Source organism: Carassius carassius, chromosome 43, assembly GCF_963082965.1.
Source record: "Carassius carassius chromosome 43, fCarCar2.1, whole genome shotgun sequence".
NCBI lineage: Eukaryota > Metazoa > Chordata > Actinopteri > Cypriniformes > Cyprinidae > Carassius > Carassius carassius.
Genome location: NC_081797.1, coordinates 19,126,090 through 19,147,442, shown reverse-complemented (window position 1 = coordinate 19,147,442; position 21,353 = coordinate 19,126,090). Strand labels below are relative to the sequence as shown.

The window sequence follows — 21,353 nt, the reverse complement described above, 5'->3', positions numbered from 1 at the left end:
GATTGTTTATTGTTGCGCAGGCCTGCAGTTTCCTTTATTTAGACAAATGTGTATTTCTATATGGGATTTACAGGTGTGAATAATTAGTACATACTGTTGTTAAACAATACATTGAGTAAATCCTAATATAAGACTCTAGCCTTTTTACTCCTCTCTTGATCACTGGACATGAATTAGGGATTCAGCCTTCTAAAGTGATTGGTATCGTAATAGTAATCAGTGCATCATACAGTCTCTTATACATTTTATGGTCCTTCGAGCCGGAGACTATAACCTCTTTAGCTATGATGTCCAGACCTAGAGAGGAGACACTAAAGCCAGAGACTGTAGTAGACACCTGCGTAGAATAACTAGAAAGCCATTGTATTTGCAAAACTACAAAGTTAGTTATACAAAAAAAACCACTATTGTTTAAAGATGAGCAGTCTGATATGCTTGCTTGTATTCAGGAAATTAGGGAGGAAAATAGGAAAATGAGACATGCAACGCCTATCTGATATAATTGCTAACTCTCCTGTGTTAGCTTCTCAGGCTTCAGGACCTGTGCAGCAGCCTTTGGCTGAAGGCATCTACACCAAAGTCTAAAGAGTATGCAGGTGTCATTTCAGGATGATGGAAATCCTAGACAGATGGAACATACTCATTTGATGCCACCTAGAGATGAATCCCTCCTTGCAGTTCATGGCCACGAACAAGATCTCATTGAGGAACTGACAGACAGTCTAAAGAGAGTAGGCAGGTGGAGCAATAGTCAGTGTAGTTCAGGTATGTCAACTCCTTCATATACCTCACCCCATGATAGCAAGAAGGACTCACCACCGCCTGTTCCTGGCTACGATAATTATATTCCTTTAAGGAAACATGGCCCGTCTGATCTCTCTCACCATCATACAGATGATGTTTCCTTACTGCAGCCCAGTATGCCGTCTCATGATGTTTCTTATTGACCAACAACAGATCCTTACTACCACCGCTCAAGCAACAGAGTGCATTCCTTATATGTGGCTGTTTTGACTGATCGCTTTAATCATTCTTCAGGTGATTGGAGGTGAGAGCGTTTGGTTTATGGACTGTGTTAAAGCGAATTTAGGCTTGTGACTGTAAGTGACACTTTAATAATAATTAGTTCGGCTATTAAGCGATTTGTCATTTGCCTGTGTGGCAGTGAAGGATTTAATTCGGTTTGTTATCATTTTGTTTGACAGGCAGCTGTTAATTTCTGTTAGATCGTTGGCTGGCTGGTTGTTCATCATTTCTAAATGGATTTAAATCTGCAAGTAAGTAAGTGTTTACAAGTAAGCATACTTGTACTTTGATCACTGCATTATTTAAAGTTAAAGAAAAATCAGGAGTTATCCATGATCGTACACCTGATCGTTCTTACCATTCATTGGGTCACTCTGAGAGTTATCACCCATTGCACCCTTCACCGATGAAATATCAAGGTCCCACTCCAACAACCCCGATTTCAGTCATGATGATCCCAGAGAATTCACTCAGCAATGTCCTTCCTGACGATGCTTCTGACTCCTTTAAGTTCCAAATACTTTTGGAGCATCTTGAATTGGAAGATGCCTTGCTTGTCGCTGACTCCTATAGTCACAGTCGTTATCCATTCAGCAATACAATGATAGCGCTCACTGATATGTATGGGCAGGCACATTAGTTGGCCTTGCAAAGGATTACTAACCTTATAGACGGGCACAATATCATGGGTGGGGATGTGAAGTATTTCAAGGGATTCGCTGTTCGTGTTCGAGCACTGGTCGGAATGTTAAATCAGTTAGGTAGCCCAGGTTGGACTGAACTGAGGTGTGGCTCACATGTTTCTTGGCTTTTAGCTAAGTTGCCACACGATCTAAGAGCTAATTTCAAGAGATTCATTAACCCCCTCTTAAGACTCCTATCCAAACACTGCTGGACTTAGCCGACTAGCTGGAGTACGAGGTCCGAGTTCAGGTAGAAGGAACCCAGTATGGCACCTCTCTTGAACATGATAAGCACAGTGCTCGTAAGGACAAGAGAACTGTCTTTGTGCCCTGAAGACCGACTACCGTTCTTCATGGTAGAGAGCTGAAAACAGGATCAGTGGAGAATCAAAAGGCTGGACATACAGACTCAGACAGGCCACAGGAGAAGCCCAAGAAGTATTGTCCATTCTGTGAAACAGTTCAGCACTACAAGAATCAGTGCTCCAACTTAAAACTCTTAAATAAGGAGCAGATTGAAAGATCCAAATGCTCATTAAAAGCAAAGTGCAAAAGATGTGAGAGAAGGCATCTTGATGTTCTGCATGATGTTAATGCCAGTTCAGATACCCAGAGTAAAGGCAACATCAAGATGTCAGAGATAACCACAACAATGTTTAGCCCTGCCTCTCAAACCTTGTATTTAGATTGGCCCACAAGTAGCAAGCAAGTGCTGCTTAAGTCGAGTAAATATGTGGTTGCATACCTGCACAGTTTTAAGCAGCTTTAATCACCTTTTGGTAACTTCATGACTTAACTGATAATATAATTACGACACTGCATGCTCATGGTTTTTTTCACTCTTATGAACCTGCTCTTTTAATGAATCAAAAACGGACAACACAACCATTGTAACCCGAGTCTCAAGTAACTCGTATTAAATTTTGAGACATTCAAGACATTCTGAACAGTTCAAAGATGAGTCACCATTTAAATGCCTCTCAGAAAGCAAATGTAAGTTTCTCCATGTTGTAATAACAGAATTTGTAAGAACAAAGACAAAGTAAATAGATTTTTCTCATCAAAGAAACATGTTAAACGGTAAATACATCTCGATTCACACGCAGGCTGGAGTTCTTCGGCATAAAAGCAGGTCCTCAGCTCAACTCAATATAAGCAGGCGAGTGCACTCTGAATGGGTGCCAGCGGAGAAGTCTGTCTTTTCTTGTGTCGGCTAGATGTGCTCTTAGATAAGATACCTTATCTAATCAATGCTTTGTAAGGGTGGAAAAGACTCTTCTACAGGATGAACTATCCTTCTTAAAAGCAAAGTGCTTAACCTCCGATCAATATCCATAATTTCCCTTCTCTTTCTCTTTTCCTCAAACTCAATAGCGGCATTGATTTATGATCACGGTAATCATGAAAAACGGCATTGTGAAAAATCTTAACTATGCCTACACATTTGTCTTTTCTTCCTGACGTTGCTTGATTCAATCTCTGCACTTTAAGACAGGAATGTTATTGAAATAATAGCGGTGTAATAATTAAATTACTGAGATTTTATGTCTTAAAACACAAAGGTATGTCTAAAGAGTGTAATTATGCTGACCTAAGATACCTTCTTCTCTCTAAGTTTTAAGGCAGTATTACATGGATCATTTATAGAAAATGCAGTACCAGAATGCATTGCGCTGAGCTCAGTAGAAAGATCTATTGAAAATGAATATATTTTAATAAAATGCTGTAGAAAAAATTTTCTTTTTACCCAGTATTTGAGCATTTTTTTTTTTTAAGTATCAAGTTGTTAGCTTAGCAAAATGCTAAAAACAAGCTCACCTGAAGTCAATTCTGGTTCATTTTTATTCTGCTAACAAAATACTATTGTAAATGTGAGTATCTGGTTGTTAGCTTGGCAAAGCTAAAAATAAACTCAATTGGAATCATTCGCGGTTTGGATTTACCATGCACTTCACAAACGAAACACCTGGTTGTTATCTTAGCAAAATGCTAAAGCCAAATTAATGGTGTATACACAGCAAAATTGAATTTAATCATTTGCGTGAGAAGTTTATATTCAAAGTCAGTGCAAAGGTGCAAATGACGTGATTTGGGTGCAAGATTTCCACAAATGCACGGTATACGATTCAATTGCATCTTCCGCTTGAGTTGTTGCATTGTAGCCCAACCAGTCAGCAAAAAAGTTTATTTATACATCAGGTTTGACACACCCTGTTGTATCAGAAAATGGAGGAGAGCATTACACAATTATTTTATTTGTGAGAGTGACATGGAAATCTAGAGCGATAATGCTTTGAGAATATATTAGTTTTATTGCACATATTAGGATTTGGTGTGCACACACCATAACTGTAATCAATCATGGTTTGTGTTTACCATGCACTTTGGAAACAAAACATCTGCTAATAGGGCTGTGCAATTTGGGGAAAATATGTAATTGCGATTTTTTTTTTTTTTTGACAGATATTGCGATTTGATTTGCAATTTAAATTTTGCAAAGTCAAGCTTCAGCTTAATATTTTCAATAATGTGCAGCACAGTATGGTTTTCTTTACCCTGCTGAAAAAAGAACAAACAATAGAAACCATCACAGAACTTCATATGGTTTCCATTAAAACAATTACAAAATTACTTTTTGTAGTTTTGTAGTGTGTTTTACAAAGTAACGCGTTAGAGTACTCTAATTACTTTTTTCCTGAAATGTGTAAATTAACGCATTAGTTTTGTGCGTAAGTAATCAGTAACTTCGTTATTTTTTAAAAAAGTAATCCGTTATTTTAAGGAAAGGAAAATCCCGACTGCAGCCTGCTTTTTGTCAGACAGTAGGCCTAGGTCTGCTGTGCCACCTGCGGATGTATCAGCGGAGCCGAGGCTCTGTGATCGTAAAGTCAATGGCTGTGATACGTCTGTGCCCTGCGCCTGACCCTGTGTGTGTGGGTTTTTTTCCCGAACTCCCGGCAAGATGGCAGAGAGGACAGCGTTTGGTTTATGGACTGTGTTAAAGCGAATTTAGGCTTGTGACTGTAAGTGACACTTTAATAATAATTAGTTCGGCTATTAAGCGATTTGTCATTTGCCTGTGTGGCAGTGAAGGATTTAATTCGGTTTGTTATCATTTTGTTTGACAGGCAGCTGTTAATTTCTGTTAGATCGTTGGCTGGCTGGTTGTTCATCATTTCTAAATGGATTTAAATCTGCAAGTAAGTGTTTACAAGTAAGCATACTTGTACTTTGATCACTGCATTATTTAAAGTTAAAGAAAAATCAGGAGTTATCTTGTGGTGCTCATAATATACAGTAGCCTAGGCTACCTGGGCTGGGTAGGCGCGAATTTTGATTAATAATATGTTCTGTGATAATAAATAAATAAAACGCCATGTGGAATAGCCTATTGCTGACTGTCTTTCCTGTTATTGTTATCCTGCAGTGTTAATTTAGTCGGATGACTGACGTTATTCATTGTCGGGAGTCACGACTTCTAGGTGCATTTAAAGGGGCCGGGGGCTGTGTCTGTCATGTGTGAGCCTCTGCAAACGGCTTTTAATTTTTGGTAACGTATGAGTACTCTAACGCGTTACTTTTATGAATATGTAACGCTGTATCATAACTGATTACTTTTAATTGATGGTAACGTTGTAACCTAACTAACTAATTTCCAAAGTAACTATACCCAACACTGGTTGTGACGCAGATCTTGTAAATTAACGTTACCTTTTTTGTTCGGTGTCTGTCATTTCAAAGCCAAGTAATCTCACACTTTAGTATTAATTTGCCTAACTATCGACCCTGCAGATGCCATAATCACACACACACACACACACACACACACACACACACACACACACACACACACACACACACACACACATTTAAAAAAAAGTTCTGGGAGAATACAATGGGGTTTGGTAAAAAAAACAATGTGTGTATTATTTTACAAAAATCCTGTTCTTGGCAATTGGATTCTGTTCATTAGCACAACAGTTAACTCCAAATCGCCTAGGAAAGCAAACAAGATTGATAAAAACAACGTGAAATTCAATGCTTACTTCATTCACTGAGTTGACTATCTCCAGAGTGAAACTCCAGTTGACAGATGAACATGATAACATGTTGCGAAGAGCACAACAGATATATTTCCCTCAGAAAAGAAAGTTCATGGATGGAATTGTTTTGTGTTTTTATTAATCTTGATTTGTCAAAATGGTGCACTCTTGTGTTTTTTTCTGGGTGAGACGGTGTGAACAGAGTTGCTAAAGAAGGACATTTCTTAAATTTCAGTCTTAAATTGAAAGAAGCCCATACGGTGTTGAAACTGTGACTTGAAGATGAAACTATAAGAAACATCAGCATGTTTCTTTGATATTGTTGTGAACCTTCTTGGATGGCAGAGAAAACATGGACAAAACAATGCAGTTAATATTATTATACCGGCTGATATTCATCATATAAAGTGGGTTGTTCTTTGATATCTAATCTGAGGCTAATTATGGATCTGCTTAATTTAAAAGGAAAATAATTAAGACATTATTAGCATCCACCAGTAATAGATAAGCCTTTTGATTCATAGCACACATCACAAGAGGTAAACAAAGTATCCCTGTACTTTTGGCAAAGATTAGCAATGAGTTCATTTTAATAAAAGCTTTCATGTTGGCAAATTTGCTTTTAATAATCTCAAAATGGGTTTAGTGCATTGGTCTGTTTTCTTGCCCTCTCTGTAGACTTTCCTAAACATTTCCATTCAGTGGTCTTCATTAAAATAAAAAAAAACTCATGTGGTGCAGAAGGAGGGTTAAATGCTGTGTTTCTATTCAGGTCTGGGATCATAGTGTCATTCCCGAGGGGGCACTTCCTCCATCCAGCCCCACGTCAAGGGCAGTAATAGGTGAAACGCTTACACACAGTACACTGGATGAATAATGGAGAAAAATTAAATGCTCTTTAGTGACTCACAGCCAACGGCCAAGAGCAGGTGAGTGTGCTGTGTGTCAGAAAATGGCATTCAAATGTTCATATATGAGGATATGAGACATTTACATTATCCATATAATTACAGAGCCACAAAACATTACCAGCATTCCGGAAATATACAAGATTGTCAAATTACACACAGCCTCAATCTGGCAGCCCAGATGTCTAATATCCTTTACTTTTACAAATGGAAATGGTATTCCTAAATATAAAGGCTTAAATCATCTAAGCAGCGCATTATCTGCTGGAGTACAAATCTAAAACGGTGCCTCAGTGGTTACTATCTATACACGCAGGTTCACGAAATGAGGTCGGATTAGTTTATGCATAATTAAAAACTCTCAAGATAAAGGCCAGGCTATGGATCACTTTACAGCCACACAAATGGAAACAAACCCACTGCTAATTCCAGCAGATCCATTTGAAGCCATTATTAATGGAGAATCAGTGCAGAGTACTGAATTAAAAAGGTTTGCTGGCTGTAACAGGCTTTTTATGGAAAGACTAGAAATATGATATGCTAATCGACCGTTCGTACGCTACTTATTTGAAGTGGAAAAGGTGTTTCTATCTTTGAAGCAACACTGCTCTTTCTTCGATGTGATATTTAAATCACAGCAGTCGTACGGCTTTAAATTATGCGAGCGCTTAGAGCCGAAAGGCGATCATTAAATGCCCGATCAGATAAAGGCCAGCAATTTCCTCCAATTACCAACCCAATCAACACCATCAGGGGTAAAATAACTGCATCAATAGACATGAGTGTGGGCGGTCTGTTTACAAAGGGGGAATTGAGGCCCTCGATTGGACAATACAACAGGAAGTGATACACACAAACATACACAGCATGCACAATTTCCCACAGCGTAATACATTCGCTCAAAGCTTCCTAAGATGTGACTGTGTGTATACAGTATGTACTTACTGCACAGACTTGGACACCTGAGACCTGAACTTGGTAAACTCTCCTGGTGCGGTCCATTCAGATCCCAGCTGAAACACAGAACAAACAAAGGATTCCTTGATCATTAATGGTGTAATGTAATGAATGTGTAATTTGGCTTACATAAAATGATCTGCTAAATGAGACTTCACTTACTTACAGGAATAGTTCACCCCCCAAAATGAAAATCTGCTGAAAACGTACTCACCCTCAGGCCATTCAAGATATATACATTTTAAAGAACCGTTTGTTTGTTCACGGGAACAGATTTGGAGAAATGTAGCATCACATCACTTGTTCCCCAAAGGATCCTGTGCAGTAAATGGGTGCATATATATACTGGAAACATGTGGATTGCATGTGGATTATCGCAAGTGATGCAATGCTAAACTCATCTCCATCTTGGATTTTCTGAAAATTTCCTTGAGGAAGAGATTTTGCATTCAAGTTTTTTAGTACAATGAAGCCTTTTAAAGGCAAAATGAATCATTGAGAGAAAATGCATTTTTAGGTGAACTATCCCTTTAATAATAACACGTCTTACAATCAATTCTTTTTTTATGTACACAATCCGAAACATCCCTTTCTTGACCCGCAGGGTGAGCGCAGCGATTTGCCCACCAAACCTCGGTAACTAACGCATGCTTTTGAAGCAGTGATCCAGAATGAAATCTCCAGCGATCATCCCAGCATGCCTCTCTTTAATTGTCATGTGTGGCGTCTCTCTCGCTCTCAATGCTTCTCTTCACAACACACATCGATGTAATGAATCATAATGCCAACAAAGTCCCGCAGAGCTGCAGATTCCCCAGACTTGCCCCTCTTTTCGCCAAAAGGAGAGTGTTTACTGTCGCACACCTTGCGCGGCCATCAGCATCAACACATGTGTGACTCGTCCAATGCTAATCACATCCACTGCCAAAAACAACTCGCCTCTCGCAGGGATTAGAGGACAAAGACATGTTGTGTGTGTGTGTGTTTGTGCATCTGCCTCCAGAGGCCAAAGCTACAGTATATTTCCACTTTAAGGTGACTTTAGGAAAATGTGAGGGTAAGAGAAAACACTGGGTGAAAACATCTTGCTAGCGCACTTGTTGGAGTCAAGGTGTTTAAGTTCAATACAAACCACAGCTTTCATTTGAACAAGCTCTTTTTCAGAATCGACTCAAGTAGGTTAAGAAACTGTTAAAAATTTACTATAAGTACACTCAGCCTGACTTTTTCATTAAAAAAGACTTTTAAGATCTGCACTACAAGTGTACATTCATTACAATTAAGCAAACGTCTTTTCACAAATGTTTTGCAGACACATAAGAACATTAAAAATGAGATGGACACATGATTATTCCACTCTAGTACCGTTTCCCTCCAAAAGAGTGGGAGGGATACCCATATTTCTATTTACACAGATGACTCATTTTTCTGCATGAGCTCCACAAAACATCCACCCGCTAAAGGGAAAAATGTGAATGGTACTTATGGAAAATTTGTTTTGGCTACAGGGCGTTGTTGTGTAGTTTATAATCAGGGTATTCAGGGTGTTTTTCTGTGTTTGCTTGCTGGTCTGAGTCAAAAGAGTCCTCTCATAGTCTATATGAATAGAGTCATCCTTTCAGTGTATGTCTATGGGATTTTGTACGCATGTTTTATTGTCCATCAGGTGAGACTCTTAAAGGGATAGTTCACCCAAAAAAACTTAATTCTGGAAGATCTTTACTCCCTTTCGTGGTCAACTCTGGTGACAATCAGTATGTTTGTTAACTCTAGATGCGACAGGTACAAAATGCAAGAAAATCAATCACAAATCATAGCCAAATCACGGTACATGATACCGAATCAATTGTGTCCCAAACAACGAATCAACTGTTGCTTGTTGCCTTTCGTCATCATGGCTAGTTAGAAAAATCTCCCCCTCCTTCTAACCAGATGTGCTGTGACACACAATAAACGTATCTTTTCATGTTAATCCATGTTTTGTATGTTAAGAGGAGAAATAAATAAAACATGTTATACATTGAAATATGGCACATTAAGCAACAATTAATCACAAAACAGACGAACCAATGCTGTTGTTGAACTGCCATCAGTGTTGGGTGTAATGCATTACAAGTAACGTAGTCAGATTACTTTTTCAAGTAGCTAGTAAAGTAATGCATTACTTTTAAATTTACAACATTTCTTCACTGACACTTCTCCTGTCCCCATGTTAAGAAAAATATGGAGTGCAGAGGCAAAAAGACAAAAAGTAACGCAAAACTATTATTTACTAACGTAAATCAATTAGTTACTTTTTTTATGGAGTAGTGCAATATTGTAATGCATTACTTTTAAAAGTAACTTTCCCCAACACTGCTTGCCATGGTGCAATACAGGTACATCTAAGTAAATTAGAATGTTGTGGAAAAGTTCATTTATTTCAGTAATTCAACTCAAATTGTGAAACTTGTGTATTAAATAAATTCAATGCACACAGACTGAAGCAGTTTAAGTCTTTTGGTCTTTTAATTGTAATGATTTTGGCTCACATTTAACAAAAACCCACCAATTCACTATCTCAACAAATTAGAATATGGTGACATGCCAATCAGCTAATTAACTCAAAACACCTCTAAAGGTTTCCTGAGCCTCCAAAATGGTCTCTCAGTTTGGTTAACTAGGCTACACAATCATGGGGATCTGACAGTTGTTCAAAAGACAATCATTGACATCCTTCACAAGCAGGGTAAGCCACAAACATTCATAGCCAAAGAAACTAGCTGTTCACAGAGTGCTGTATCCAAGCATGTTGAGTGGAAAGTTGAGTGGAAGAAAAAGATGCACAACCAACCGAGAGAACCGCAGCCTTATGAGGATTGTCAAGCAAATTCAAGAATTTGAGTGAACTTCACAAGGAATTGACTGAGGCTGGGGTCAGGGCATACAGACGTGTCAAGGAATTTGACTACAGTTGTTGTATTTCTCTTGTTAAGCCACCCCTAAACCACAGACAACATCACAGGAGTCTTACCTGGGCTAAGGAGAAGAAGAACTGGACTGTTGCCCAGTGGTCCAAAGTCCTCTTTTCAGATGAGAGCAAGTTTTGTATTTCATTTGGAGGCTCAAAGACTCAAAGACTTAGTCTGTGTGCACTGAATTTATTTTATACATGATTTTCACAATTTGAGTTGAATTACTGAAATAAATGAACGTTTCCATGACATTCTAATTTACTGCGATGCACCTGTATATTCAATTGTTTGTAAAGACGTTGAGTTTTATCTTGTTTCCTAACCAGACACAATGTAATATGACTCTAGAAAAGCAGAGTCAATGGTTGCTTTTTATGCTTTGCCATCTCGGCGTTAAGAGGACAAAACTTGTGGAAAATGTACCATTTATCATATGTTGTGGCATTACATGGTCTCAGCGAGGTGTTTTTTTAAAGTAATTATTCAAAGGTCAGTCTCTTTTGCACACAAAGCTTTAGTTCACTCTCAGAAGACTTGGAATTTAGTGATAGTAGCACTTCACCATTTTCATCATTTCTGGTGATTGACGGCCCCTCTGCAGGTTTTTTTTTTTTCAGTTTAAGATATTTATCATTTTGGACACGGTACATTTTTTGTAACGTTGAAAGTAAAGAAAGTCATACAGGTTTGAAACAACAAAGTGTAAATGATGGCAAAATTTCATTTCTAAGTGAACTATCCCTTGAACTACTCTGTAACATAATTTGCCCAGATAATGGACATGTAGTGTGTATTTTTCATCTTTCAGTGGCGTCAGAGGTATTTCTGTTGGAGTTACCCCACTGCTCCTCTCTCCTTTATGTTCTTCTGTCTATTTTTGAGCCATGTGAACTTTCCCCAAACACAGTATTACATTGAAGAAACTCATTTCGTCTATCTGCGACCCCGTAGTCTTGAATAAATGGAAAGGGAGCAAATAGAGAAAATACGAGAGCAATAGAGTCACACCTCTATTATACTGAAGCGAGATATTGCTCTTTGTTCTTCGTGTCTTTCTTCCCTCTTAGCTCTTCTGTTCCCGCTTCATTCTCTATTTGTCAAGTCGTCGCCTCAAAATTGAAATGAATCTTCGCTAAATGAACCTTCAGACGAATCTCAAAACATTTGTGCGTCTGTATTTGCGCCAACAGATACAATGAGTTTCTCTGTTTCCCCATCTACAGGTGACTGGAAAAGGTCTGTCGCTTCCGTAAAGAGTCGCTAGTAATTCCAGACAGGCTGTGATTCTTTTCTTAGACAAAGAGACGCCTCTGAGCCTCTGCGTTTCAATCGATCACACATCTCTGTGACAGGGTATCGAGTCCTTGGCTGGCGAGCGTGAGTGCCAAGCTCCGTCTGAGCCAGACGTAATCGATACGCCTGTAAACTGCACATTCCCTGTACACCCTCTTCTGGCTGAGGCGCTAATTGTGTTTTACAAAGCCAGTGCTCCCTCACATTGTACAAATCTTCACTTCTAAGTACTGAGACCTCTGGGGAATAAATCTAAATGAAATCCACCATGCAGTAACAGCAAGGTCCTCCGTTTGAGGAACTAACCGCCGCTGCCCACAGTGACTCTGGAATCTGTTATTCAGAGACTAATGAAAGGAGTGCTGAATGATATTTATTCTTTAAAACCAACGTGACTCTAAACCCGTGATACAAACCAAACCGTAAGTTGAACGGTCCACCCTTAATATATATATAGTAAATTTGTTTCACTGAATTTGTTTTTATTAACTAAGATAATGATAATATTAAATAACTTACCTTTCCCACATAGGCCATGAGACGAGCGTTGAGAGGACTGTCATCTGAACTCAGCCAGAACTCTGAGTTATCATCGGAAGAAACCGCAAACTGAAAATCACCTGAATATAAAATATACCTTCTTATTCTTTGATAACATGTATGTGTGTGATTGTGAGGGTTTGCACCCATTTGTACCTTGTTAATATGAACAAGCATTTACCATCTTTGTAAGGAAGAATGTATCCAAATATTCTCAGGCCATAGTTCCTCCATTTTGGAGCCACGGCCAGCTTCTTCACAGCAGTTCTCGTCTGGAGAGATAAAATGCATGATTATGAAATTAGTATGTGGTGGGATGAGCAAAGACAAATAAAGTACTGTTTTATTTTTTAAACACCTTTGGAATAATTATGCTTTGCTAAAGCTAATATTTTGTTTTTTTCACACATTTAGCATAGTTCGACAAAATCACAGCTTGGTTGGAGGTGACAAAATATTTATTTATTTATGTTTTTCACACATTATTTAATATTTTAATAAAGCTCTTTGCTGACACTGTTGCCACCTTATTAAACATGTTAATAAACGTTCAAAAAAAACAAAAAAACATTAATAGGCATAAATTTGATGGTTGTGTTGCAGATTATGCCAGAGAGAAAATTATGTGTAAAAATAAAAATAATAATAATAATTACACATGCACACACACAATAAATAAATTATATAAAAAATACATTTATTCTACTGTATGTTTACATTTTCACAATTTTATAATAAAACAGCAATATGAATAATGAAGACATTAAAACTGACTTTACATTAAAACTTTTTATGTGATTGTCATTAAACTGTTATAAAAGTCTTATATCTGTCATAAAAATCAATCACTGAGACATAATGGAGCTCATTTTATTTCAAATAAAACACCTCTTTGAGTTCTTAAGCCGTTCCTGCTGTGTCTGTACAGTTTCATCCTGCCATAAATGCTAAACAGACACACATAATAACGTGTGTGAGACCAGAATCTCAGATATCTGTCATCTGTTTACAACAATCACAGAGACAGACAGACGGAGATAAAGAAGCGGAGGAACAGAGAGAAGGATTTCCGGAACAGAGTAAGTCTTTTCACAGTATGTGGCTGTACGTGATTTTAATTTAGGGGGGGGGGCTGTCAGACATCTTGATCTGTGATCTATAAAAACAGGCCGGCCAAAAAAGAACCGAAAATGAAATATATAAATAAATGGCAAAGTAAAGTTGAGGAGGTGGGAGGACTGTGTAGGTGGTCTGAACTAAACAGAATTCACAAAGACAGATCAGGAGGAGCCAACTGTATAATTCCACCCATTACAACCTGTAGGGGCTTTCAATTAAATTCAACCACCCACACGAGGAGAGAACGCTGGAGGTTTGCAGACACACCTTCCAAAACCCTGTAATAAATCAACAAAAACTGCAGTTTGCCATAAATCAAAGGAATACTTCACTGAAAAACTAAAGTTGTAGAGTTAAATGACAACAGAATTGTGCTATGGCCGTGTCATAACAAAATAAAAGTAATACAAATAAACAAATAAATAAAATAAAATATTTTCATGGTGACATCAAATAATAATAATAAATGATTTTCATGGTGTTAAACAAACAAATAAATAAATACATTTATTTTCTGTTGACTCCAAAATAAATGTATTTAAATAACAACAACAACAATAATAATAACAATAATAATACATTTTTTCATTGTGATAAATAAATGAATGAATGATTAAATAAATAAATAAATACATTTATTTTTTGGTGACTCCAAAATAAATGTGATTAAACAAAAACAACAATAATAATAATAATAATTTTTTTCATGGTGATAAATAAATGAATGAATGATTAAATAAATAAATAAATAAATAAATACATTTATTTTGTGGTGACTCCAAATAAATGTAATTAAACAACAACAACAATACATCCAAATAATTCATGATTCATTATCAAAACTAAAATATATAATCGTATAATTATTAAGACAACAATCAACTTATATATTTTACTTATATTTATTTTACAATAAACAAATAAATTTCTACTTAAAGGCTATATGAAATTGATCAACAAGTGCAATTTCATTTATTTTCCCTATTTGTTCATTTTATTTTTAATTTTTTAATTTACTAGGTTTAATTTTTACTTCTTACGATGAAACAGGATGTTGGGTTGGGCAGATTGAAGGGCTCATTCCATTTTTAATTAATGCCAACAGACTTTCATCACATCCCAGCCATGTAACCTGATTCACTACTTGCTAATGCAAAAATAGTTGGTATAAGGAGGAGGAGCAATATTTTTTTGGAGAGAATTGGATTGGATGAAATTCGGACACGCCCTTGAGTGCAGGATGAAATGCTGGATTTAAAATATTCATTTTAAATGCATATATTTAAGATAAAATATTTGCATCAGATGCTATTTTAGACTGGATTCCATGAAACCAAATCTAAAAGCACTGAAGTTGTTTTTCCACGGAAGAGAAATTTATTTTCCAACTGAGTGTAGCACACTGACAAGTTCTTCTAAAGAGCACACTCCTCCCAACGATCACATAGCTGCTTGTTTACTCGGCTTTCTGCTAATATTTACTTTCCACCGTTTCAGTTACGCTTCACTGGGCTCACTGTGCAAATTTACGGCCGCTGTAGTGAAAGACGTGGGCTTGTGTTTTAAAATGCCTATCTAACCAAACACAGCGCTGTCACATTACTCTAAAACTCAATTATGTTTTTCTCATATCAGCGGGACAGCTGCCATCAAACCAAAACACGCTCCATATCCCTACTAAAGTTCACTGTACCAATAACTATGTGTTTTGTAAATTTTTTCCCCTTTTTTATAAGAATACAGACTTCACTATTAGTCTTTCCATTTAGCTCAACTCCATCATAACAGTGTCCTCCATCTCATAAATCATACAAGCTAAACAGATATTCAATAATTAATGTGTTGAAATTAATAATTAACTCTCTCATCTAAAAACAAATTGTCCTCTTTAAAGCTTCCTGCTGTAAAAACCGGCCATGGGCCAATCAAAAAGACTACAAACTGTTTCAAGATTTGAATTAAAGATTCATTTTTAACATCTCATGCACTGCACATCAGTAAATCCACACCAGTTTTTGCTATTAATTATCTCAGGAAACATAATTACGCACAGTTTTCAGTATGCAGGGCATCATCTTCTACTATTTTTCCCTACAAACTCCTGATGTTTATGTGAGCAGAGCACACACATACACTCGCGAGAGACAGGAATATGAGTTATAGCCGCTCCAGGACAATAGACAAACCAATTTAATCTCTACATCACCCAAGAATACATGAACGTGAGATCTGGTCTGTGGGAGTTTTGAATTACGAAAGACACAGAGAAGCACAGACATGCACACACTCTCAAGAAAATAACAAACAGACACATCCAACTGACCAGACGTTTGGGACTTCTTACATTAAAGGGGTCATATGATGATTTTTTAAAGAGCATTATTTTGTGTATTTGGTGTAACAGAATATGTTGACATTCTTTAATTTTTAAAAACCACATTATTTTTCAATTACTGTACATTATTGTAGGTCCTATATGCCTAGTCTCTCTCAAACGCATCGTTTTCTACAAAGTCCCTCCTTCTGACAAGCACAGTCTGCTCTGATTGGCCAACTGACCCAATGCATTGTGATTGGCCGAACACTGCAATTACTCGTCGGAAATGTAACACCCCTTTCCATAATTGTGAGCTTCATCTTTCAAAATAAATGTAAAGACATTATAATGTTCTTAATTTTACCATCACTTCAAGCCTGAAAGGGGAACAGATTCATGTGACAGACACAGTGATGAAGCTCCTATGTGTTTGCAGTACACAACCCATAGACGGTTAAGACAGCTGACTCGTCTGTGTGACCCTGTCTCTCTCTTTCTCTCTCTCTCTCTCTCTCTCCCTCTCTTATACGCACACCTCCTCATTTGAACAGTCAATAGCAAATACTTAAACTAATAACAAAACATGCTTCCAGTAGCTGATTCAGAAGCGTCAGATTGTCATAGCAAAGTCAGAATTACCTCCTCTCCTAGGTTCACGAAACAGTCGTCCATAAAATGCGTTGCTGTTCTGTTGTAAGTAATCTTAAAGATTCCTAAATGCATCTACTTCCAGAAGGCCAAATAAAGTGCTTTTGCTTTCTCCTAGATGCACACAGCATCTCCCTGACATGACTGCTTTAACACTAACTGCCGTTACTGAAACCATGCCTTTTCTTTGTGTGAACATTTGGGCGGCGTTACACAAATTTTTCCACATAGTGATGTAGAGATGTGGGGGCGTGTTTAAATGAGGTATTTTAGGGGGGGGCGTGGCAGAGTCTAAACTTTGATAAAGAATATCTCTTTGTATTTGAGACTTTAGTCTTTGCAACCTTACAGATCTTCTTTATGCACCAAGAGCTTGTAACACTCCAAAGAGAAATATTTTTTTTTTATCTCATCATATGACCCCTTTAAAGCACAAGATGTTCTTTGGATCATAAGGTTTTGCTCATGTCAACTTGAGTGCTGCTGTCAGAAAACCAAATACTAATACGAATCAAAATGTTATGCTAATAATATGATATGCCAGTAAAAATGCTAAACAGAGGTAGTCTCAGATTTTGAAGCAGAAGGTGATACTCACATGGGGGTAGAGGGGAAAATGGAGGTTCTTCCTGAGCTGAGCGACTGAGGAGCCACACCAGTCCTCAAAGACGTGGAGATTCGCCTGACCTTTAAACTGGGAAGAAGAAACATGGAAGACCTGAAGATTACTTTCTGACACATTGCTGAAGTGGATAAAATTTTGAATAAAAAAATGAATTTAATGTGTTTTTTAATTGAAGAATTGCAGTTTTAAATAAAAAAAAAATATTACCAAATACTCATATTAAGCACACTGGCATTATGCTAACAAGAACACTTAAGAGAAAAGAAACATCCGGCTGCAAGATGGCGTACACAATAAAGCGCGCTCTATAAAAGACCATAACGGTACAGAGCAGAATGCATTTTTCATTGATAAAGATGGCAGTGGAATGGAAAAACAAGGTTATGAGACGTCAGTTGAACTACTTTTAACTTGAGTGCCATATTTTCCGTTTCAAGCATGAGACACTGCATTGTGTTTGGGATGCTGTGAGCACGGAGACTGTAGTGTATATCGTAAGTTTGAAAGCGTTTAGCTTAAATTATCAATATGAATAAACAGTGCTCATAAACGGCTGCTGAGGTCGTATTCTCAAGTGAAGCGAGTTGAGGCTTGGACCCGGAAACAGCGCTTCTTACGTCATCACTTAACAACCGAATATCTGATATTTCATGTTTTTTTAAAAGATATTTAATGTTAAGAACACTCGATTGGCGTTATACCTTTAGTCGTTTTGACTTTGAATAGCCTTGACATTCAGAAGCACTTTGATATAGCCTTGACACAAAGATGCTTTTTTTTGGCATTTTTTAAAATATATTAATTCTGAAAATATATTATAGGATATGTTTAAGACAAGTTTGTACTTGTTGGTTGACTGTAGCGTAACGTTTTGTGATGCTTGTAGTTTGGAAAGTTAAAGTTTCAAAGCAGCTTCCCAAACACTGGCAGAAACCCATGCTGAGACCAGCATCCATCACCCAACATGCTGGTCACCAGCTGTGCTCGTCTCTTCAGCAGGGAGCCAGTGTGTTCCTGGATGAAAATAAAATATCCACAGTCTTTCAAAAAACACTAGCTTCTGTATTATGAGATTTACAGCAGAACCACACCAGGGATTGAGTCACCAAACCGCTGAAGATCTGTCAGAGCATCAAAACCTGTCCTGACCGCTGGCGTGTGACCTCAGCTGGACCGACCCGCCACAATCTGATCCACGGGGAGTTGAGCATTAATAAAACACCACAGCAGTTTAGATGACTGGTGTTTTGGCACATTGTTCCACACATCGTCCACAGGCTCCCCAAAAACCACAACATCAAGAGGTGTTACAGCCTGCAGCGAAAGGCTGGAAAACCAGAACATTTTCCAGCCAAGTAGAAAAATCGAATCTTTCATAATGCGCTCACGGCGCTCACTTCTGATGGGCCGCGTCACAAACCATTAGCCTCAGTTAGCACGCTAAAGCACGGATGACCACGCGCAATACAGAGAATGCCGGCTCTCGCCGATGTCAGTTAAAGCTCTTTAAGCCCGACAAATAGAACCGACATATTCACATTAGACAGCCGGCTACACTTTGAACCCAGTATATTTTATTCCCGGTATCTGGTGTCTGTCAGAAGACATTAGACTGTGGCAGGCAGAAGAGAACTGGGAGTTATTGTTTATTCCTTGCTGTTGGCGCAAAATTGATTCCTTTCTCTCCCTTGGCGAATTTTTTAAATGCGATCAATACAAGAAAATCAGAAGCACAATTCTGTTACACAGCACATTTGCACACACCACAGAGACAGAAAGAATAAAGGCACCTTGCGGTTGAAGTACTGGAGGGAAATTCATTCACTTTCATGAAGTGGAGAAACTTTGGTTGCATCAGTTCGCAATGAATCTTTGATGAACAAATGTTCCTGACCATCACAGCTGAGGTGATCTGGGTCAGCCCATCAGTTCTGTAGTTTATCTAATAGTCGTTTCGGGAACTGACCTCGGGTTCAGGAGGAATGGTTGGTGTCCTGCTGAGAAACTGCGAAGTGGTTGATGATGCAATTTAAAGGCCTTTCTTACAGGAGTCATATCATGCAAAAAACGATATAAATAATCATAATAATAAAATAGGCATTTGTAGATTTAACTCAACATTCAAAATCTAAACAAAGCTGCAAAAGTAGCTCATCTTCTATCTTCAAGGTTGTGACAATGGAAAGCTCCAAAAATATATATATATGCTTATAAATACAGTGGTGTAATGTAACACAGTAAAAATACTTTGTTACAGTACTTAAGTCTTTTTTGGGAGTATCTGTACTTTACTTGAGTTTTTATATTTCAGGCAACTTTTACTTTTACTCCACTACATTTTCTAATTAAAAAGTATACTTATACTCCGATACATTTCCTCTAAGTATATTCGTTACTTACTACAAAGTAGTCAGAAGAACACAGACTGCAGGAAAGAAGGTTTGAAGAATCAGTGGTCTGGTGTTTGCTAGTAAAAACACCTTTGCTTATGTGCAACACAACCACGGATGATTTAACTTTCCCACTCAAGTCGAGTCTGGAGTGTGCGATATAGCATCGTCTGTGATAATATGGTAAGTGTTGTTGTAATGATGTGCAATCTGACGTTATCAAGTAGGCTACATAATCAAATCATACACAGAGTGCACGCACATTGATTTATTAGTCTATTAAAACTCAAAATTCGAGGCATTCTAAATTCTGTATGCTTTTTATATTTATCTAATTTCATGTAGGCTTAGTTAACTTAATCTATAATCACACAAAGAGTACCGTTTTTCTGCAGATGCATGAACACATTAAATAATAATGTTATACAAGTTCAGTAAAGCAATAAATTACTTACATTTTAGACATAATATTGCTGGTTTTTGCTCAGTTTTGCTAATGAAAATAGATCCAAACAAAGATCACAGCACTGTTTTGCATCTCTGAGCAATTGACGGTGTTCACTTATTGAATGAATCAGCTTTTTAAACGAATCAGTTGAATAAATTCGATGATTCACTCAATATCACAGTCAAATTCTTTGTTTCTGAGTGAATCAGCCATTTGAATGAATCGGTTGAATCTCAATGACTCACACGTTAACATTCACTTGCTGCCACCTACTGGCAGTTTTAATTTTACATTTCGACTAATTTTTTTTCATGTTTTAAATTATTTAAAATATCAGTGTTCAACGTTTTGTTAAAAACAAAACAGACTTATTTATACATATGTATCTGCAGTTTAAATGCATCCATGTCCCCTCTGAGACACATAAACTGTGTAAATACATGCTATTTCAGATGCAGATTCCAGAAATGTTTCCTTATGTTGGAATGAAAGATACTAAGCACTGGAAGAAGTGCTTCTTATTCTTTCCCAAAAATACAAAATGAAAGAAATAGTTAAAACTGAAGAAAATCTTGCTACATTTATATATATATATATGCTTCTTTACGATTTACTTGTATTTTTACTTTCAATACTTAAGTGCATTTAAGATTTAAAAAATGCTTTTTGTACTTAAGTACAATAAATATCACATACTTTAAGACTTTTACTCAAGTAATATTCTATACGATGAATTCAACTTCTACAAAAGTCATTTTCTGGTAATATATGTGTACTTTTACTTGAGTATGACTTTCAGGTATTTTATACACCACTGCATAAATATCTCTCATATATGTATCAAAAATATCTCATAAAAATGTTAAGCATGAATGAAATACAATAAATATATTGCGTGAATGAATTTATGTATAATAATATTACATAAATGTAAACGTAAGCATATTTTGATGTTAGTATATTTTGATTATTTGTATTTAGTGATTTGGGATGAGAAAAATGCAATTAATTAAAATGCATTATTATTATTATAATAAATGTTACATGTAGTCATATAAACGTCATGATTTTTAAAAAAAAATAATTCATCTGCCATGAATGAACGACAGACCGGGCAAACATACAAACACGTTAATACATTAAATTTCAATTTCATAAACAATATGCTTCAACCTCAATATGCTAAACAATGACCAATGATATTTTTGTCAAATATCTGAATGATTTTTAAAATACTATTTACCGTTTTGTGAATTCTTTTGACTGATTCATTCCAAAGAACCAGTTCATGAGAGTCATTTGTTTGTGTAATGAACATCATAGTTAAAGAAGACGAAACTTAGACGAAATCCAGGAATCCAAGAAAGTTTAGCGAACATTTGAAAATGTCAATATTTGAAAA

The 21,353-nt window shown here is 36.9% G+C and overlaps 1 protein-coding gene across 2 annotated transcripts in view; it reads right to left on the bottom strand.

Moving 5' to 3' along the window:
* Positions 1–21,353, bottom strand: part of LOC132124869 (N-acetyl-beta-glucosaminyl-glycoprotein 4-beta-N-acetylgalactosaminyltransferase 1-like) — a 162,702-nt gene that overhangs the window by 48,748 nt on the left and 92,601 nt on the right. For both annotated transcript variants that reach the window (XM_059536013.1, XM_059536014.1), the window contains exons 4-7: positions 17,087–17,182; positions 12,586–12,676; positions 12,384–12,484; positions 7,606–7,673 (exon numbers count right to left, since the gene is read on the bottom strand). In XM_059536013.1, the coding sequence (XP_059391996.1) occupies positions 7,606–7,673; positions 12,384–12,484; positions 12,586–12,676; positions 17,087–17,182 (356 nt within the window). The remainder of the gene's footprint in view (positions 1–7,605; positions 7,674–12,383; positions 12,485–12,585; positions 12,677–17,086; positions 17,183–21,353) is intronic.